General features: G+C 44.6%; 1 protein-coding gene across 1 annotated transcript in view; it reads left to right on the plus strand.

Annotated features, from left to right (window-relative positions):
* LOC144094752 (cell adhesion molecule 4-like) overlaps nucleotides 1-19,742 on the plus strand; it is a 75,977-nt gene that overhangs the window by 6,775 nt on the left and 49,460 nt on the right. Inside the window, exon 2 of the mRNA XM_077628662.1 lies at nucleotides 19,224-19,517. Within this exon, the coding sequence (XP_077484788.1) occupies nucleotides 19,224-19,517 (294 nt within the window). The remainder of the gene's footprint in view (nucleotides 1-19,223; nucleotides 19,518-19,742) is intronic.

Raw genomic sequence — 19,742 nt, forward strand, 5'->3', positions numbered from 1 at the left:
AAGCACCAGCTGTTGCTCTGATTATGAGTGTATTAAGACTGCTGAGAAACAAACCTTTTTTAGCGATAGCTACATTACGGTAGCATTCAGAGCCGCAGCCACGCTGTCACGTGGTGGTTACGTGGTGCGGAGCAGCTGCCGGCGGCGTGGCTTCGTGGCTGATCACGTGGTTCATCACGTGGTTGGTCAAGTGACCAGCCATGTTGTGCGGAGCAACTGCTGCCGCTGGCATCGCGGCGCGCCTGCGAAACCGAGCTGCAACCGCTGTACGCATGCGCCGTGTCAAGTGGGACGAAGATAAAGAAGGAACGCCCATCGAAACGGAGCGGAGAAAGACTGACTTTACAATTCAACTAAGCAAGTTCCACCCGGCCAGCTGTAGCTATTGCGTCACTCCAGGTTTATCCAGAGCTAAACCACCACCAATTTTTGCTGTTGATAACAAAACGGATGATACTCTTTCGTACTGCTAGAGCTGGAGCAATAAAAAAAAAGAATGTCATACGGAGGGAAACGCGCTTTCAGGAAACGCAAATTGGGACGCTTGATCTTTTTATATGTTACGGAAATATGCAGCACGAATTCGAAACGGCGTGCTTTATGAAAGCTTTCCTTCGTTCTGCATCTCAATGGACCTGACAAGTAAACGGAAGTGTGAGAAAATCTCTTTTCTGTACGAATGTTTGTATGCAGATGTGTCGCATATAAAAAGCGCTCAGCCTTTCAGAGTTTAGTCGGGTCCGTCGTGCCGAAAAAACCGTAGGAGAGTTTTTTTTTTCTCTATTGTTCCTACTCAAGGGTATCTTTGTCTGAAAAGGCAGCGAAAGACGGAAGGCACCGGAAATTTTTTTGTGCATATGTTTTTCACAGGGAATTCATTTGGTCGGAAGGCAAAAGTACCTTGCCCGCTTCAGTGCAAAAATAGCAGAAATAAACTTTGGCATTTATCAGTGGAGCAAAGAGAGAGACAGTTCTGTTTAAAGCTGCTATAGTTGAAAAGAATCTTCTTTGAGAACATCTGTGATAATGAGAAGGTAATGTATTCACCCTAAAAAAAACCACTTATTCTTAAAGTTAAGCATTTCTCCTAATTAACCTGATTGGCACGAATTAAGTGCTTTTGATAAGCGCAGTAAAACGAACGGAATTTAAAATTTGCTTATTGTTCTTCTCGCCGCTCTAGAGCAAAGAATAGGAGGTGACAAGAAGCGATTGCAATCGACGGCACTCTAAGGAACGTTCGGCATTTCTCTAAAGAAATTAAGCAACAGTACAAGGTGTCTAAAACACTTGATAAAGTAAGCATTGAAATACGCTTCTTCCATTCGGGGCAGAACTAGTTATGTTATAATAAGCAGCCGAACGCTATAAGCGCTGAAATACTTCACAAGTAAAAACATGTGTATAGATCAATTTTTTAGATGTCATTTTCCTTTTGGCCCTGAAAGAAAAGTAGTAGCCGGGGATCATCTGATAGAATAGAAGCTAGCATAAATAATCTTGCTTCTTGTAACTGATACTCGACAAATAGCTTTTGACACCGTTGTTTCTCGTCGCTGGTTTAATATTACGGAGGTCTCTTTGTAGATGCATGTCATGGAGCATACTTCAGACACTTCGGAAATGAATAAACGAAGATCAAGGTGTAATATCGACTCATACTCGTCGTTAGGAAGGGAAGGAAACCTTTACCTGTAGTCAGTTTGTCTTGCGAGGGCCCCATTTTTATTATTACGGAAGTGTTAGAATTTTGCGCTATTATGGTTTTGCAAATGGATATAATCTGGTATGCATTGTTGCGATTCGGTGCTTGCAGACCTGCATCAATGCCCTTGATAAATAGATCGCAGCTACAAAAAATTATTGTTTACGCGTACTCTTGTTAAGCAATATAGATGCGTGACATTCTTTAGGAAAATGTACTCTATACCACACAAAACTCTTTACTGTTAAATTGAAATATGAGTTTATATCTTGCAGAGAACGGTATAAACTATGACAAACACTTTTTTTTAATGTATGCTTTATGTAAATTAGCGCCGCCAAGGACCATAGTCATCATTATAACCGTCAGCCAAATTAAGTTCGATGCCGGATCAAGGCTTCTCCCATTGATCTTCTATTAACCTTGTTCACCAGATTTCTCGTCTCCAGAAAGAACGTTTGCGTCTCTTGCAATTTTCTTCATTACACAAAGGGATGGCTTGTTATCCGTTCCTCATTGCCTACCCATGTTCATTTTGGATTTTGGATTTCAGCTACGGCCTCTTTGACTCGCGTTTGTTTCCTAACCGACCGTGATCTAATCCTGTGTCCTTAAAGTTAATCTATTTTTTACTTTTCCATAGCTTTGCGCGTTTTTAAAGTGGGGTAGACAAAATTTCGAACATAAATATTTTCAGTTGTTTCGAGGGAGCAAGAAGACGCTTTCTAACCAGTTTCTGTTGCAGATGTTGAGTGGAACATAACTATGATTTTGGAAGTTCTCAAAGGAGCCGCTCGGCATTTCAACCAGAAAAGACTGATGTCAAGGAGGAATCGCAAGAATTATTGTGGCGTCACCGAACCCAGCTGTTGTTGTCAGGAACAACCAATGCTTTCTGATGACGCTGACGTCATCAGTATTGTGGTGTAGTACGGGATGGCCGGCCGCCCTGTAACGTAAAGGTGTAATTTAGGGATGGCGCCTACCGAGACCGAAGCTGCCAGTACATAATATTTTACAATTTAATATTATAAGACGCCCACCTGTTGTTTCGAGTTCACTCAATTGAAATGAAAAAAAAAATTTCCTGTTGTTTCGAGTTCACCCAATTGAAATACAATACAAAATTTCCTGTAGTAAAAACCGATTTTATGTAGTGTTTTTGCTCAAGAACTTCTAGCAACAAATTTTTGTAGTGAGAACAAGATTTTTGTTACAACTGAAAAGTGCCACAAAACTACCCACTACACAAAAATTCTAGAAAACAGCATAAAAATCAGTCGTTACGACAAAATTACAAAGCATTTTGTCGAATTTTTAGAATGACTTGTCGACTTTTTTTTTAGTGAACATTTTGATAATCACTAGGTCCGTCGGCCACTTTCAAGAAAAAAAAAATGGATTCCTAAATACTTTTTTCTGCATCTTTCTAATACGGACCGTGGGTAGTACACATCAACTTAAAAGGCGGGAAATTCAAATTTTTTGGAAGCAATTAAGTGTCTTCTTGCGCTCATATACTTTATGGCGCGACTCTGAGTACTTCCGCCATAGAAAAATTCAAGATTTCTTGCTTAAGCAGAGTGCCGATTATACATCACAAGCATTGAAGGCTTTTTGTGACATCCGTATTGCGGTTGCGGCAAAACGTTTTTCCACATCATTCCTTTATCCATGCCAAGAACCCGGACAAACGCTTTCAAGGCTGAGAAAAGGCAATGCGCAAGGATCGATGAATGAATGAAACAATTAATCAAACGATCAATCAGTCAGTCAATCGGTCGGTTGGTCGGCAGAGCCTGTTTTTCATCACAAAGGTGACAGGGGCGCACAGAAGAAAAACTCACAATTGACCATGACTACTCCTGCGCGTGTGTTCAGATTTTCAATTTTCTTACAATGTTATCTGTTGCCAACAACATAAGTGTATTTGGAGAAAATAAGCGAAAAATGAAGCACAGCACAGCACAGCATGATATAAACTTTTCTGTCCATCATTGTTTACTCATATGTTCAGTGACTTTCTGTGCGCTGTTTATTGTTACAGGCTATTATAATTAAGGCGTATTATTTACTATTTACATAGTAAAACTGTCTCCGTAGGAGCATTTGTCTGCTCGCTGCCAACTATTTATGTGGCTCGAATCGAATGTATTTTACTCCAGAACAGTTTATTACACACTCTTTAAATTACAATTGCACATGAGATTTACTGATTTCAGCATATGCAAACTGTTTTGAGTGTTCATATACTACAGTCTCAGGCTTATGAAACTAAAGCGTGAGCGAGTGTTCGCTGTTCTTGCTTTGTGAGGACGCACTGCTAAAGAGTATTTTTGTGTCAAAATATTCAAAAATTATATTTTGTAGTGTACTATTCTCCAATGATTATTCATGTTCAAGTGTGGTGACCAACCCATAAGGCTTGCTTAAACAGTACAAAATTGTGGACCGACCAGTCTTGACAATATTATCATTTTCCTCCCTTCACCACAGAGCGTTTAGTACGAGCCTTATTCTTGCGCAGGTAGGGAATTGTTTATGATCAATAAACTATTACCGGATATCATTTCTTCAGATTGCCTGCTTTTGCAAAACAACTCATTAGGAGTTTAAGCCTGTCTTTGTTTGAATGCAGACTTTGAATGGCTTAAGTATCTTTTGACCAAATCTTCAGCTATCGCGTCCAAACTTTTTTATTATAGCTGAGCCTAAAAACTTGAGCAAAACATTAATTTGGCACTTACCGGCATATTTTTGTGTGACAAGCAATTGTTAATATCGCTCGGGTACCAGGATTTTCTTACTTAGTGTTTGATCTTCACGTTATGTTCTTTAGCTGACATGCCAATCACTGAATCATTTTAAGTGCCATTTTACAAGCTCGCGCCATGCTTGTCCGTGTATGCCAAACAGGTTTGCTATCGAACTGCAGTAATCCTGTACTCACGGAATGCTGGAGCATACACGAACTTACTGACTTGTATTTTGAATGTAGCTGAACAGTATGTTCGAATGAGCACTGAAATACCACTTTTCGAGTGCCAAATACCTCGGAAAACTTGATAAGAACTGCGATTCTTATTTGCGATGTCATCCTGAAATCGCATTTTCTCGCGAAGTAAGATGGAAAAACGAAAGAGGGAGCTGTATTATTCAGCTTTTGATTTCTCGTTGGGCAAATTTTTTCACTTCATCTCGTTTCCTTTTTTCTTTCTCTGTATCTTTCTTTATTTCTTTATTGGTATTTCTTAACTTCCATATCTTTTTTCTTTCTTCATTTCTTCATTATTTCATACTTTCTATCATCCTTCCCTTTCTTCTCTCTTTCGATCTATCTCTCTCTCCCTCTTTCTTGCTTTCCTTCTTTCTTTCCTTCTTTTTCCTTTTCATTCTTAATTTCTCTCTTTCTTTCCTTCTTTCATTCTCTTCCTTTCTTTCTGCCTTTCCTTCTTTCTATTTTTCTTTTTTCTTTCTTTCTGCCTCCATTTTCTTTCCACCACAGCTACTGCAGGCTACAAGGGTACGCTTGCTGAGGAAGCGACCAGAGGCCGTCGCCTACTAACACAGATATACCGGCACTTTCCTCATAAGTAAGGTGTTTCAGGGGAATTTGCCTAGCACGCATGCAAAGCCTACACACTATGCAAAATTTAGAAGCCAGAAGGTATAGCTGTACGCAAAATACTCGCCGTCAAGCGATCGCGGAGGTGCGGCATGTGGAAGTTTAATGTTTGTAGGCTCGCGTACAGAGTACCGCACGAAGTTAACGCTTTCAGCCGCATTTGTGCCGTTAGTGCAAAAGCCTTTTGTCTAGCCTTAACATGTTAAGTTTGCCCAGCTAGCGCATAAAACGGTGCGCTGAGAAGCTTTTTTACGACATTTTATTAATGTTCTGCTGATTTTGCACTGAATACAAGGGAGTTACGCACTGAGCAGCGGCACGCGTTTGCACGGGCATTAACGCGGCTGCACTTTCCTGCTCAGTTGTTCTCATGGCTACAAGCTGCCCGCATTTAGCATGTGACATAAACTTAACATAGTACCGCTGTTTGAGAGGGATAGGTGAACGTAAGCTTTATTTTTGTGCTTTTTCGCACCGTATTAGAGCGAATTGGGTGAGGTTTTTTTTTTTTTTTTTAGCCAAAGACTTCTACGCGCAGAATACGTTTACTGGCCATGGCCAAGGAGTCAACCACCGTCACCAGAGAGCGAACTAGCCGCGGTATAGGAAATTAATTTATTCGAGTTGCACGGACAGTAAAAGGGAAAAAAATGCTACTGTGCGCTGTAGAGAGCATCCATCCTCACAGATTTAAAAGCCTTTATGATGTTGTATCCGTTCACACACGAATTCCCTAAATTCGCCTCGTCTTAAAGGGCAGTTTTGTTGACTCCTTGGCATGTTTGTCGAATTGACTGCTGCCAACAAATTTCCTTTAGAAGTTGCGGAAATCTTTCACTTCTTTTTGTCTTAGGCGCATCTATGTTGAACTAAAATGGCAGCACCCGGGGTTTAACTTTTGGGGCACGACAAGGCGCCTCTATACCTGACTAGATGCGGATGAAAACGTTTTCGGCAATGAACAGTTACTGAGCGAAATTTTCTGAAAATGCCCAGATTAACGCGATTCCTTGCACTTTGAACCATGATATTCGAAGAAAAAAAAATTTCTTCAAAAGAAGGGCCCTACACTTCTATTGGGACGTGTCTTAAATTCTATGAATTTTTTTTAGCCAAGTCTAAAATGTCGAGCATTTGGCTCGTCTCCTTTCGCATGGTAGTTGGACGAATATGGGGAGGCCTCACAAATGCTGAAGCCCTATGTAACCGATATCACTGGGGCGATTTCGTCGAAAATAAGCTTTGAAAGGAGAAAAAACTATCCGATTCAACGCACATCTGATGTCATGCCTGCACCCGTAGGAATGCACCCTGTGCATTGCGCCACGAGAAATTCTTCGTTGATACTGAACTACTGCGGCTCTGCGAGGCCTGCAGCAATTGGGAGCACTTAAATAAAAACTAAAACACAGCGAGTGAAGAGGAGGAGAAAGAGAAGGAATAGCGTTTAATGACCAAAATAAGTGCCCCGTCATCGGTATGTGCCATCGCTTTAGAGGCAACAACAACAGCAACAATAACCAAAATAGTGAGCAAAATAACTGAGCTTGTGGTCGAAGTCCTCAATCCAGGACCCCAGTGACCTTGGCCGACGAGCACACTAGATGAATGAGCGCTTTTTGCCTCTCCAAAGTGACTCTGGCCAGTTGTACCTCCCACTGCTCGAGTGACGTGTCTGGTGTCTAAATGTTGTGGTTGGCACCACTTTGGTATATAAAAGAGTTTCAGAATAGCGCTGCACCACGGGCGGGTGGTTTGGTATTGGGGAAGGAGGGAGGTGGGGCATAGATTTTGTGGCCTCTAGAAAGGATTAGAAAAGGATTTGTTTGAATTTGACATCACGCTTAGGGTTCCTCTGGGCTGAGGCGCCTGTGTGGTGGCGGAAAAATCCGGCGGTCGAATCGCTCAGTCTCAAGGCGCGGACAAGGAGGGGGTAGGCGGTTCCTCTTGTTTATAAGATCGCGAGCTAAAGCGTTAACTCATTGGTTCAGTTCCCACGCCCCTTCGGCGCAGCCTAAGAAGGCGCACATTGCCGCTCTGAACGACATAGCACACTTTGGCCGTCATCATCACTTTGAAGGCTGTCTTGCACGTAAATGTACCCTCAAATTAACAGAACTATCGGCATATTGATAAGAACTCGAACGTAAGCACCGTATAGGCATCGTCCAATTCCTGCTTTATCTGCGGGTACTCAGTGAAGGCCATAATAGGAGAGAAGCCTTAGACATAAACGACGGCACAGGCCTAACAGTCTGCGTGGTAGCTTCAAGTTTAATTGGTTTTCATTGTGCTGCGGTAAAAAATACAATGCCGCGAGTATGTAACCACTTTTCCACGTATGTCTCCCGAGCTCTCCAAGCATGGCGCAAAAAGGGGCGTTTGAAAACAAATACGGAAACAAACCTGTAGATCGCGTTATCTTTATCCGGGTGCCGGAAAAGAACGCGAACGTATACAGGCGCCCGAGTGCCACAGCCAGAAACAGCGAGATGCGTACAGCGGAATGCGTCTGCAATGCGAGCTGTTCGCGCTCGGCAAAGCGGTTAATGCGAGTTACAGCAAAACCGAAATGAGGCCGCGAAGTGCGCTCACAATGTTGTTACAACTCGGGTAGCATGACCAGCTGTTGTGATGCAGGGTGGCGTTATTTTACCGGAGAAAGAATGAGGAAAGCTGGAAGCTGACATTTGGGACAACGAAAAAAGAAACAAGTTTACTGGCATATTTTACGAAAGAGAGAACAAACAGTCAAGAATTAAGAGTTCATAGCGTCGAGCGACTGGATGAGCCTTGTCGCCAAGGCCCAGAGCGTTCCTTCTCACTTAGGACGCTTGTTTAATATCATAAGGCTCTACCCCCTCACAAGGTGGTGGGTGGCCAATTAAACACGATGCACAGATCGGGAAACTGACACAGTACATAGCACGCGGAGGCACCGTGGGAATGGTATAGGATTCGGAGATCCGCTGCTACTTCGCCCCAAGCTGCACGTGTCCGTCCCAACATAGGTGCGGCGCCATGGCTACAACCTTGGCGGGCTCTCTCTCTCCGCTTGTGATGGCACTTGTCAGTCACGCTTAATTACTGGAAGGCGACATTGCCCTCTCTCCTCTGTCGTCTTGTGCATCGTCGGTAGCGTCTCGCGGCGAACCCCACAAAGGAAAATTCATCTCCCTCCTCCTGAAGAGCGTGGGAAAGATTCTGCAGGCAGGTTCTCAGCACATTTTTGCGTGTGGTCCTCATGGGATCAAACGACCTGTCGAAATTTCCGCTACAGCGTGGTCATCCCGGTCGATAGAATCTTCGCTTTAATCCTCTTCGGCTGATGTGCATCCCGATCATAACAGTCCCTCCGCCGCCAGACAGTACGTCCGGCAGATGAGCTGCTCCCACGCAGCTCGGCTGACTGGATGGGCGAGAATGGGCCCACGTCCCGCAGTCATTCAGGCCCCTTTTCATCGTGGTGTCTGAAGTGCATTTCTGGGAATTTCTCTGTGGGGCGAGGCAAACGGGATTACAAACGCCAAGCCATAACCAAAAAAAGTAAGTGCCGTCTGTGGCCCACTCGTTCCGCCAGACCATCACCAAATCAAAACTGATTACGCTGCAGAGATCCCTTTAAAATCCCTCTGAAATTAAGCCAGATTGTCCCGAACGCACACGAAGCGCGAACCGGATGCAACGTTCAGGTGTTCGGACCTCTCAATAGGGTTGTCAACCAGTGAGACACTTCAAGACAATTATAATTGGTTTTTAACTGGCCGGTAAGGTAGAAACGATTTCTGACGTAACCCGAGCAGGGTGGAATCCACCGAGAGGTCGGACAGAGACCAATTTTGCCCCAACTTATTCTAAATTTCTAACCAACACAGTGCGGTCTTCCTTTCTATCCTTCAGGACAGCCAACCCTATAACACCTGCCGTAAATGTGCAAAACCTACGTTACGACACCAGCCGTAAATGTGCAAACTTATGCTACGACACATGCCGTAAATGTGCAAACTTGCGCACAAAACTTTACATACGCAGCACACCTGAAAACTTATCACAACATACTGGAAAATTTAAATACTACACGTAACTTTACTTGGAGAGCCACTTAAGCTGACTACATTATAGCTCGAAAAGTACTGGTGCTTCAGAGATTGTTCCCTATACACAGAACACGCAACACTTTGCTACTTTACAAAACAGACATTTTCAAAAGCTACATCACTGAGTGAAAATCAAAATATGTACAAAACTCACTCAGGTATAAACCTCAAAAACAATCTATTACAGGAGTATACATACAAGATGCAGTTCCTCTGATACCACGTTGTGAGTCAAGGAGGTTACTGGTTTCTATTCTTCAGCCACGCCCTGCGCGGTCGCGGTCCAACGGTGGCTTGAGCAGCCGCGAGACGACAAAACACAGAGGTCTTAAGTGTGCTTTGAAACCCGCGAGTTCCAGAGGCTACGCAAAAATGATTCGTTCCGCACCCCGGCCGCGCGTCTCCAGCACCTGAACAGCCCTTCAAAAGTTGAATGCGAGGGAGGACCATCGAGTATAAAAAAAAAATGAATCCGTGCCTTCCTATCCCGGTTCCTGAATACCCTTCGTTTCCTTTTTTCTCGGGCGCGCGTTCTGCTGCATTTTTTATGCGGTAGAAGTGCGTGCTTCTTTGTGGCCCACTGCGAGTTTCACTCCTCATGCAAAAACCTCTGCACTCTCCCTCCAATCAAGCATGTGGCTTTCGCTTTGTCCGAACCTGTCTGGACAGCCTGGCCTTCGTGCGGTGCCTTTCGCATCTCGAGTGCCGTGGTGAAAGTCTAGGACGATTGCATTGTTGACCGGCCTTAACCCTTACATTATTTTGGGCCCGTACTTTGTCCTTTCTTTGCGGACCACCCCTTGGCTTGGCTCTGCTTGCGCGCAGCCTCTCTCCAGAAAGGGCCCTAGTTGTTCTATTTTGTGCACCTCCCTTTCTCGCGGTGCCCTCACCTTTCACATCAGCTTTTTGATTCAGCACCGAGCTGTATTTTCCTCTTGAATTCGAGTCGGCTCGCGCTTTTGATTAGTCACTGCACGTCGTAGAACCAAAATTTTCCGGCTGTACTTTACATTCCGCTCAGCCTGGCAACTTGCTCACCTGAGGCCCGCAATCCGACCCTACAACCCTACCTCTCTGGCCCGTAACTCTACCTGAACCACACTCTTTGGTTAACGTTGCGTTCTGGCCTGGAGTTTCAGGAGCGCACTCAGGTGAGTCACGGTCACTCTCAATACAGTAAAGCGTCTGCAATTCTTAAGTACTTTTGCTCGCCAGCCGCATCGAAGGAGGGTCTCCTTTGATTCCTTCATTGCGCTGGCCTGTGGTCTCTCTAGTCTCCTCCTGAGAGAAAGCATCTGCTTTCCTTGTCAAAGCAGCCTCTGCTTATGAGACAGAGACAACCGCTTTGGTTTTCTTCGCGTTTTCAGTACTCGCTAACGTAGCTGGTCACTCGGCTTTGTATTCGCCGGGCTTGCTACTACCCTTTTTCTCCGCCTCCAAATTGACAAATGCTGCCCCTGCAGCTCTTTCTGGGCGTAATCCTGCCCTCTAGTTACTCCCCTGAGCAACGGCGGTGTCCTCAGCTGATCAAGCGGGGTTCTTAGGCCGGTCGCTGATACACTGATGGGAGTGTTGCTCACTTCCATCACTTCGTACTTTCGAGTCCGAATCCCCAAGAATGCCAAAGTACCTGTAAAGAGCTCTTTTCGTGGTCTCATAATTGTTGGCCTCCGCGTCGGACAGGCGCGCTAATACGCCTTCGGCATCACATGGCAGGATGGCAACTAACATCATTTACCAGTAGCTCTTATCTAGCTCTTCTTTAGCGCAAATACGCTCGAAATTTGGGAGGAAACTTCAGAAATTTTCTCCGCTTTGAAAATTTCCTAAACGGGCTCTCGCTCTTTCCCAATTCTGTAACTGAACTTTACGCGCGAGCTTCTCCTGCTGTTGTTCGCGTACTTTCCATAGTTCAGCCCGTATCTCGCTACACTTCGCCTCCCATTCTCTTATGGCGTTCCTCGCGAAGTTTCCGCCTTTCCTGTTCCTCCTCTTCGCGGTGTCTTCGCTCTCTTTCTCGTTCCTCGCGTAATTTTCGCCTTTCCTGTTCCTTCTCTTCGCGGTGCCTGCACTCCAGAATCAATTCGCATGTCTCGTCCGCCTCCTCGACCGTTACCACCTCTCCCGCATAATGTCCAAAATCGCTTCTTTGATTTAGTGGGGCCCACTGGAATGCCCAGATCTTCCAGAATTTCAAGGAGGTCCTCTCGCTTGTACTTGTTCATCGTGGATCACACCTTGGGCCGCTAATTGCCACAAAATTACAAGATAAAGCTGGGAGCGATCAAAACACGAATGCTAACTTTTCATTCCCTAGAAAACCAAAACGCACACCTAACATTTGCCTCTGCTATTGCGGTCTGGCGCAATAAGTGGCAAACATCGGGCACTCAACCTGTCGAGTATGGATGACGCCGTCAGTCCGTAGCCTCCATTCAGATGTCGCTTCTAGATTCAGATCCCCGTCGCGGATCCACAGTTGTTGGGGCGGCCAGACTTCGAATCCCGCCGCTGGTAACCACTTGTTAAGAGTCGGGAGTAGCAGCACCCCACCGCTGCCACCAGTTGTTAGGGCTCGGGTAGCATGACCGGCTGTTGTGATGCAGGGTGGCGTTGCTTGGCCGGAGAAGGAATGAGGAAGGTTGGAAGCTGACATCTGGGACAACGAAAACACAGACAGGTTTACTGGCCTTTAGGGAAACTTTTATACATATATTACGAAAGGAGGACAGAAAATCAAGATCTAAGAGTTGATAGCGTCGAGCTACTGGATGAGCCTTGTCGCCAAGGCCCAGACGCTTCTCACTTAGGACGCTTGTTTAATACCCTTAGGCTTCACCCCCTCACAAGGCGGTGGCCAATTGAACACGAGGCAAAGATCGGAAGAGTGCCATAACACATATCACGCGGAGGCACCGTGTGAATGGCCGAGGATTCGGAAGTCCGCTGCTATTTCGCCCCAAGCTGCACGTGTCTGTCCCAACATAGGTGCGGCGCCGTGGCTACAACCTCGGCGGGCTCTCTCTCTCCGGTTGGGATGGCACTTGTCAGTCACGGTTAACTACTGCAAGGCGACGTCGCCCTCTGCCCTCCGGCGAACCAGACAAAGGGAAGGCCATCTCCCCCCCCCTCCTGAAGAGCGTGAGAAAGATTCCGCAGGCAGGTTTCCAGCACATCTTTTTTCGTGGGGTCTTCGTGGGGTCAAATGACCTGTCGAAATTGCCGCTACCGCGTGGTTATCCCGGTCGATGGAACCTTCGCTTTAATTCTCTTCGGCTGGTGTGCATCCCAATCATTACAGCGCCGGCTACGAACCGGGGTCCAAAAGACGCACACACAGCGATACCAATGGGACCGACAAAACCGGCGCTGGACATACTATGTAGTAGTGCGGGCTTTCGGTTCTGTTTACAGAGGAGCGACCACGTTTACAGGTGCGATCTCGGACGTTTGTTTTAGACTGAGTGTGTTGCACATGTGCCCAAAGCAGCAGCTTAAGCGCTCTTTACCTTGTACATTCTAAATATAGGAGAAAGATTATTACTTTACTGGTCAAAACTTCTCCATTGCCAAAAGAAGTGCAGGAAAAGCCCATAGCCATACAGTGGAGACTCTCCTGGTATGTATGTGAATTAGCCCCAAACTCTTACCTGGCTGCTAGTTGTGCATGTTACGGTTTGTTGGTTGCACGTGGTGGAAACAAATCACAGCAGAAGAGAGACGCGGATAAGAAGGCACACACAAATGCCACATACTATGCTGGGGTCTTCTAGTAGCGCTAGAAAGCACCGCCATCATTCTTCTCTAGTAAAAGCCTGTGGAATTCGTTTCGGAGGGTTTCAGCTGCATATTTAATAGCGTATGATGGTTAATGATGGTTGATTGTTCATAGTTAATGGCGGCGACATAATAGCATCCCCTTAGGCCACGATTACGATCGCGGAGCACAAGGCCACACTGACGCATCGAGCAAAGTGCGCATAGAAATCAAATATTTAAGAAAGCATTTGAATCATTCTATCTGTTAGCTAGTATATAAATGAATCAATTAATCCACAACTAATAAATTACACATTTGGAGAACATTAAGCAACTGCACGTGTTCACTTGATCGAAGCGCATTCATTGAATCAAAGTTAACATTTCATGACATAACACAACAGGGTTAAGTTGAGAGGACGTTGCCCTGGAGTGGTCGTTGTCTGGATGATGACAATGATGATGAATTTCACTATATGTTGCAGCGATTCACGAATTCTCAGCGCAAAGTTCGGGAATAAAAGTGCAACTTTGTGTATCGTTGTGTGCAGGTTTGTGTATTCAGGCGTAACGGTACAGTTTACCGTTCATCAAGTTCTCAAACTCCCTAATGACGCCACTCCCCCCCCCCCCCCCCCACTTCTCTCCCAAGAGCTTTCATGTGCTTTAAGGTGAAAACGTCGCGCCACTCAACAGTGGTATCGCGCGCTAGCTGACCAGCATAGAGTAGGCTTGCACGTGAACATAGGCCAGAATCACCTCAGTAACGCGAGCTCTCACAACACACATTGATGAACGCGCCCTTTCACGGAACTGCTTGTTTATAATAACCTCACTGCATATCATGTAAACGCTGCTCTTTCTGACATGAAGTGGTGAAAAATATTTTGCAATAAAATTTTTTTTCCGGGTACCTTCTTCCGCTAAGGTGATTTAATGGTGCAGCCTGAGCCTTCTTTGTTTCATTTGAGTGAGTTTGTCAGAATGCTAAAACATCCGCGAGAAAAAAGGCGATCGAGGGTAGCAATAAAGCAGTGAAAGGATAGGGCCTCGAAGGTATTCAGGGTTGCTACTTAGACCAAACTGGAATTTAAAATAGTTCTCTTCTTGTCTTGTCATTGGTATTCATTCGGAATTCCTGAAAAATTTCGTTATGTATTTATCACTGATTTTAGCTCAGCTTATTTTGCAGTCGGTAGCCACCGGCTAGTTACCGAGTGACTGAAGGGTGGAAATTGTGGCTCTGTTTTTCAAGTCAGGTGGCATTCACACTTCCATTTAGCAGGCTGGTAACTGTAATGAAATTTCCGCGCAAATATTCATACATAACATCTATTAGAATCTTCTACGTTTTCTCTAGTCACCCTATTTTTCATGTTGCGTAACCATGGTTTCCACAAAGCATTCTTCTCTGACAATGCAGGCACACGTTCTCATGCTTTCATACACTGCACTCCACCTGCACATCGAAATTTCGGGAGCAATACACATGCGTAAAGAACCGGGAACCATTCCGGCATGCGGGCTTGCGCAGCATCAAGTCCCCGCACCAAGGCGCATTGTTCACTGAACATACTTAGATGAACGAGGTGGTTCTGTGCATCGATCCATCATGCGGGTTTTCTAGATTCTAATAAGTTAAATCAGCATTAACAGATAGCACATAATCCTGGAGTCTTTCAGGAGAAATAGCCTAGGCAAGAACCTTACAATATCAGGTTCTTGCTTTGGCTATCGACGCAGTCGAACACGCCTTGTGGTAAACTGCAGCAAACTCTCGCGCTGTGCATTCCAGAGCGTCGTCTTCACGTGAACGCTTCATCCCACGGCACTGCCCGCTCATCGCCGTCTTCTCGTAATAAAAATCCGTGTTTTCGCACTGATTGGAATGCAGCAAGCATTCTCTGTAATTTTGTACGAGAGATTGTCAGAAACCATCAGCCAATTAATGCCGGTACCTTTCTCAAGTTACTAACAGTGGCGTTGTCAGTCAGAGATGTATAAGCCTGTATCTTATGTTCTTGCAGGCAAGTCAAGAGTAAAAGTAGTTGAGCGTGTAGAGCTTTTGATAAAATAAATAATAATACAAAATAAACCACCTATCCACCAAGATCAATGAGTTAACGAGATTTTAAAGCTTTTTGTTAAAGTTTAGATGTAGAATTGGAACAACGTTTCTAGAAAATTAAATCGAAAAACCGAAGTGCTACTAGACATACTTCCTTGCTACTCAGACACAAAAGACGGTATTTTTACTGTCGTGAATTTCTAGTAGTTGCTAGTCGCAAACACTCAATTGCACAGGTCAAACAGATGTGGGGGTCGTATCCATTTAATTGTCATAAAGAGGTGCAGACACAGAGCTTTTAGGTGTCCGCTTTTTTACCTTGAAAGAGACCTACGGGCGTAATAATCATGAAAATGAGCTCATAATGCGATAGCACAGAGGTAATAAATAATTACCAACAATTTTACACCGCCAGAGTCGACTGGCCAGCCTGGGCTACCACTCTACCGATGTGACACCGGCGTTGCCGGCAAGCACTGGTTGTTCCTCCGAACAGCAACTGGGTTTGGTGAAGTCACAATAATTGTGGCAAGTGCACCTTGACCTTCCTCAATGTGAATGGAAATTCTGAGTTGTTCCTTGAACAACTTCCAAAATCTTATTGAATTATGTTCAACTCCACGCCTGAGAGTGCAACTTAGTTGAACATATCTCCTTATAGCAATAAAACAAACCAAATTTTCTCTCTACGTTACAAAATTTGTGCTCGTACCTATTTAACAACTGCCGCTTAGGTTTACTTTAGGGCAATATTTTAATCAGTGCTGAACTCCGCATCCGGAGAAAACGCGGGCGAATCATTTGTGACCACACGCGCCGCGGAGAAGCAGTCTGTTAGCGCCGACACTAATTTGCTTAATCCCCGAATCCATGACGCCTGCAAACCAGACCGCGCGTTCCCGCTTCAGCCTGCTGCATTCGGAGACCGCGTGCATATCTGCGTGGGCTTAGAACATTCTAGCACTGCACCAAAGAACTTTTATCGCAGTTCGTCGAACAAACGTTGTTCGTGAACGAGTACGTTCCACTACCTCATTCGCCATTTTCTCAAGAATGGCTTGCGAAGATTGTTTCGCGTATGCGGAGCACGTTACTGAGAAGAGGTGTGTTTCACGACGCGTGCAAGGTACTGATATCTTGTGGCACTTCAGGCCCGCTTGAGAAACTGTCCTCAAAGTGCGAAATATTAGCATAGAGGAGCCACTACATAGTTATTTACTCAGTTTGTATTTTTTTACAGGCGGCTAGTTTTCGAAAGCCTTTGCCAGTACGAAGAAAGGAGCCCCTCAGTGATATCTGGCATAGCCTTAGTTCTTATTTTTATTGCATCTGAGAGATGTAGAGGACAATGGCGAAGAATCCCCTCGACAGGGAAGCTTCGGGCACTTGCTGTACGACTGGGTATTCATTTCTCCAAACTATGATTTCTCTTCACTTATTACGTGGCGCTCGCGTTGTTGACTTTTCACAAAGTTCGCGTATCCTGAGGTTCATTAGAGCGCAGCGCAACAAGTATAGCCACTACAGGGGACCTTTCAGAAACCTCAGCAATTAGAGCTATTTCTCAGGGCCATTCAGGTGCGAAAGTACCCGTAGGTTCTATGTATTAAAACCTGCCTGCTCTAATTGGACCAGAACTGGCAGTTTACCAGAGTGTAACACAGTTTGCGGCATTCAGACGAGCTCTTCGGCATTGGCAGAACGCTAACATAGAAGAAAATTAAGGTTGCGCGGTGCCACCGATAACTAACAGCCCACCTGATAGACGGAGCTACCGTGCGGTAACCTCCGCGAAGAAGTATCAGGAACAACTTAGTTTCGAAGCTGTCCTCAATTACTGCTGTGAGCTTATATAGAGCGTTCTTCGCAATTACATGGATATATCTTGGCATTCTTCCGAGAATAATCAAACTCGCCCCGCTACGACCACGTTGCAGCGCAGTGCCTCTTGAGCTCTTGTCGGGGAATCAAGAAAACTTTGGTACCGATCAATACAAAATGAACCGCACCTATTACAAGCATATACAATGCAATCACTCAATATAAATGGCATCATTATGCCCAATGTACACCTCACTGTATCCTCCTACTGTTTCTCTTTGAAAGTCTGCCTTTTCATTCACCTCATATGTCTACTATTCCACCGTTAGAAAAGAACGTCATCCATGTTCATGGTCATGTCGCGGTAACGTTCTGTAGGCGCCGGGACGTCTTCACTCCTGGAGTGGCGTTTACCGTTTTCAGGCACGTTTTTTTCTTCTCACCTTTAGCAAATACCACTTTATCCAAATCTCTCAGACAGTAAAAACTTGTTTCTCTCTCGAAAAATCTAAATTTGCAATATGCATCACGCTGGAAATATCCACGAGGCTGCGTTTAAAAACGCCACTCTTTCAGGACTGTCGAAAAAAGCTCAGGGCGATACTTCTCGTTGCAGCGTACTATGGTGAACTATTTCAGAACAACTTGTTTCAAGCGGCATCACGACAGTTTGCCAGGCCCAAATATTATGCAAAATTCTCGTCTTTATTTTTTGAGTAAAATCAAGTTTTGCTTGTATCTTTAGTTTTTTTTTTTACATATCCTTGAATGATGTATACCTGGAAGCTACGAAATTGTGTTTCTTAATGTATAATAAATGACTTCATTATGTTTGCAACAGGACGGCGTGCTCTTTTACTGCTGTTTGAGTTTGGGCGAGTGAACCCTTTGTCAAGTTGTCTGCACAGTTTTTTGCCTCACTTACTCCAACATTTTGATGAAAATGACCACTAAAAGATTTAAAAAGAGTAATTTTTTCTTTAACAAAAACGGAGATCAAACAGGCCAATGCTATCATCAAAAATTATTTTAAGGCATGCAATTTTGATGCTTATACTGAGGAGTTTTATCACACATAATTATATAATTACTTTTTTCATTTGGCACGTGAGGTTTCAGTGCTCAGTGTTGCACGTGAAGTTTCAATATTGAACTCTCGACACTTTTGCACTGCCTTCTCCTTCCCACATCCGGTGCTACTTCCATTTTTCCCCTCAAAAACGTTTTCAACATAAAATGCCTCTTTGCAGAGAAATACACCAAAGGTTATGTGTATTTTTTTAGACGTGTGCAGATTTTTTTTTTTGCGCGGATTGTATCACAGAGGCTCAGAATTTTAACATGCACCTGAGTGCCCGAGGGATCGCTATAAAGCGTATTTTTTTAATGATGCACATAAAACTCGAAGCGCAAGAGGGCGAACATCCTGCGAATGACAGAACCTGTCCACGCGATTAAGGTTGGAGGACGGGCTATAGGCTCCCTGTTTTCCCCAATACTATTTACTGCTTTTGCAATTGAATAATTAAACAGTACAATTGGAGCATGAAGGAAAGAAAATTAATACGAAAAAAGAATCAAATCACTGCTAAACGCAGACTCCCACAGAAGAGGCTCTGCATTCACTATGATCCTCATTCTGTAGTCAGCATCCAAAAAGTTTGAGAGCATCATGTGGGGATGGTTACCATGTGCTTATTTTTTGCAGTTTGCAAACAAGTACTAGAGCTCAGTGTGAGCCTTGAAATCTAAATATGCTGAACACTCGATTTACTCTGTACATCTGCTTAGAACTTTCACCTCCAAGGAGAATGTCATCTTAAGAACACGTTTACTGCTTCCCATTAGCAATCTCTGCTCATGGTTGTATAGGGTTCAGAGCTTTCTTTACACTTTCAAGATATATTTCTCGAAGTTTGCTCAGCGCATAAGTTCTCTTGATAGGTAAACAAAATGTGAAGAAAGAAGAACACTGCTCTCTTGGTTTTGGTCCAGCATTGGCTTTGTTGAATGCATTGAAGTTCTTGTTATAGGTTTTCCTATACGCACAGATTTTTTTTTAAGAGACAGTTCGTTTTTTTAAGAACTTTTTTCTTCACTGTTCGCAAAAATCTTTAAAAAAATGCACTCCTGTCTGCTTGGTTTCAGTGGCACCGCAAGTAACACGCATCACGAACCGGGGCCAGCTCTTCGAAGGCGAGTCCGTGGAACTGGAGTGTATCACCTCCGGCTCACGGCCACCGGCCGAGATCCGCTGGAAATTGGACGGTGCGTTGCTGTCGGACGCCTACCTTTTTGTATCGCCCGACGAAAACTCGACGACGTCGGCAGTAAGCTTCACACCACGCCGGGAGCACGACGGCAAACTGCTCACGTGCGAAGCTTCCAACCCGACGCTGGAGAATAGTTCGCTGCTCGACGAGTGGAGGCTTCTTGTCTACTGTGAGAACCATTTTTGTGCAATTTTCTTTGCTCATTGCTTTATTATTTGGTTTGTGTCGAAGCGAAGCGATGTAAAGTCTTCCTCACAGGTTTACAAGGCATATCTGTGGGCGGCTGAATCTAGTTTTTAAAAATGTTTTACAATAAGGCAACTCCCTAAAAAATTACAAAACTTGGGAATGCAGCTCACGATTGAGTAATTTGGCAGAAAACTGGGTGTGGACA

Source organism: Amblyomma americanum, chromosome 6, assembly GCF_052857255.1.
Source record: "Amblyomma americanum isolate KBUSLIRL-KWMA chromosome 6, ASM5285725v1, whole genome shotgun sequence".
NCBI lineage: Eukaryota > Metazoa > Arthropoda > Arachnida > Ixodida > Ixodidae > Amblyomma > Amblyomma americanum.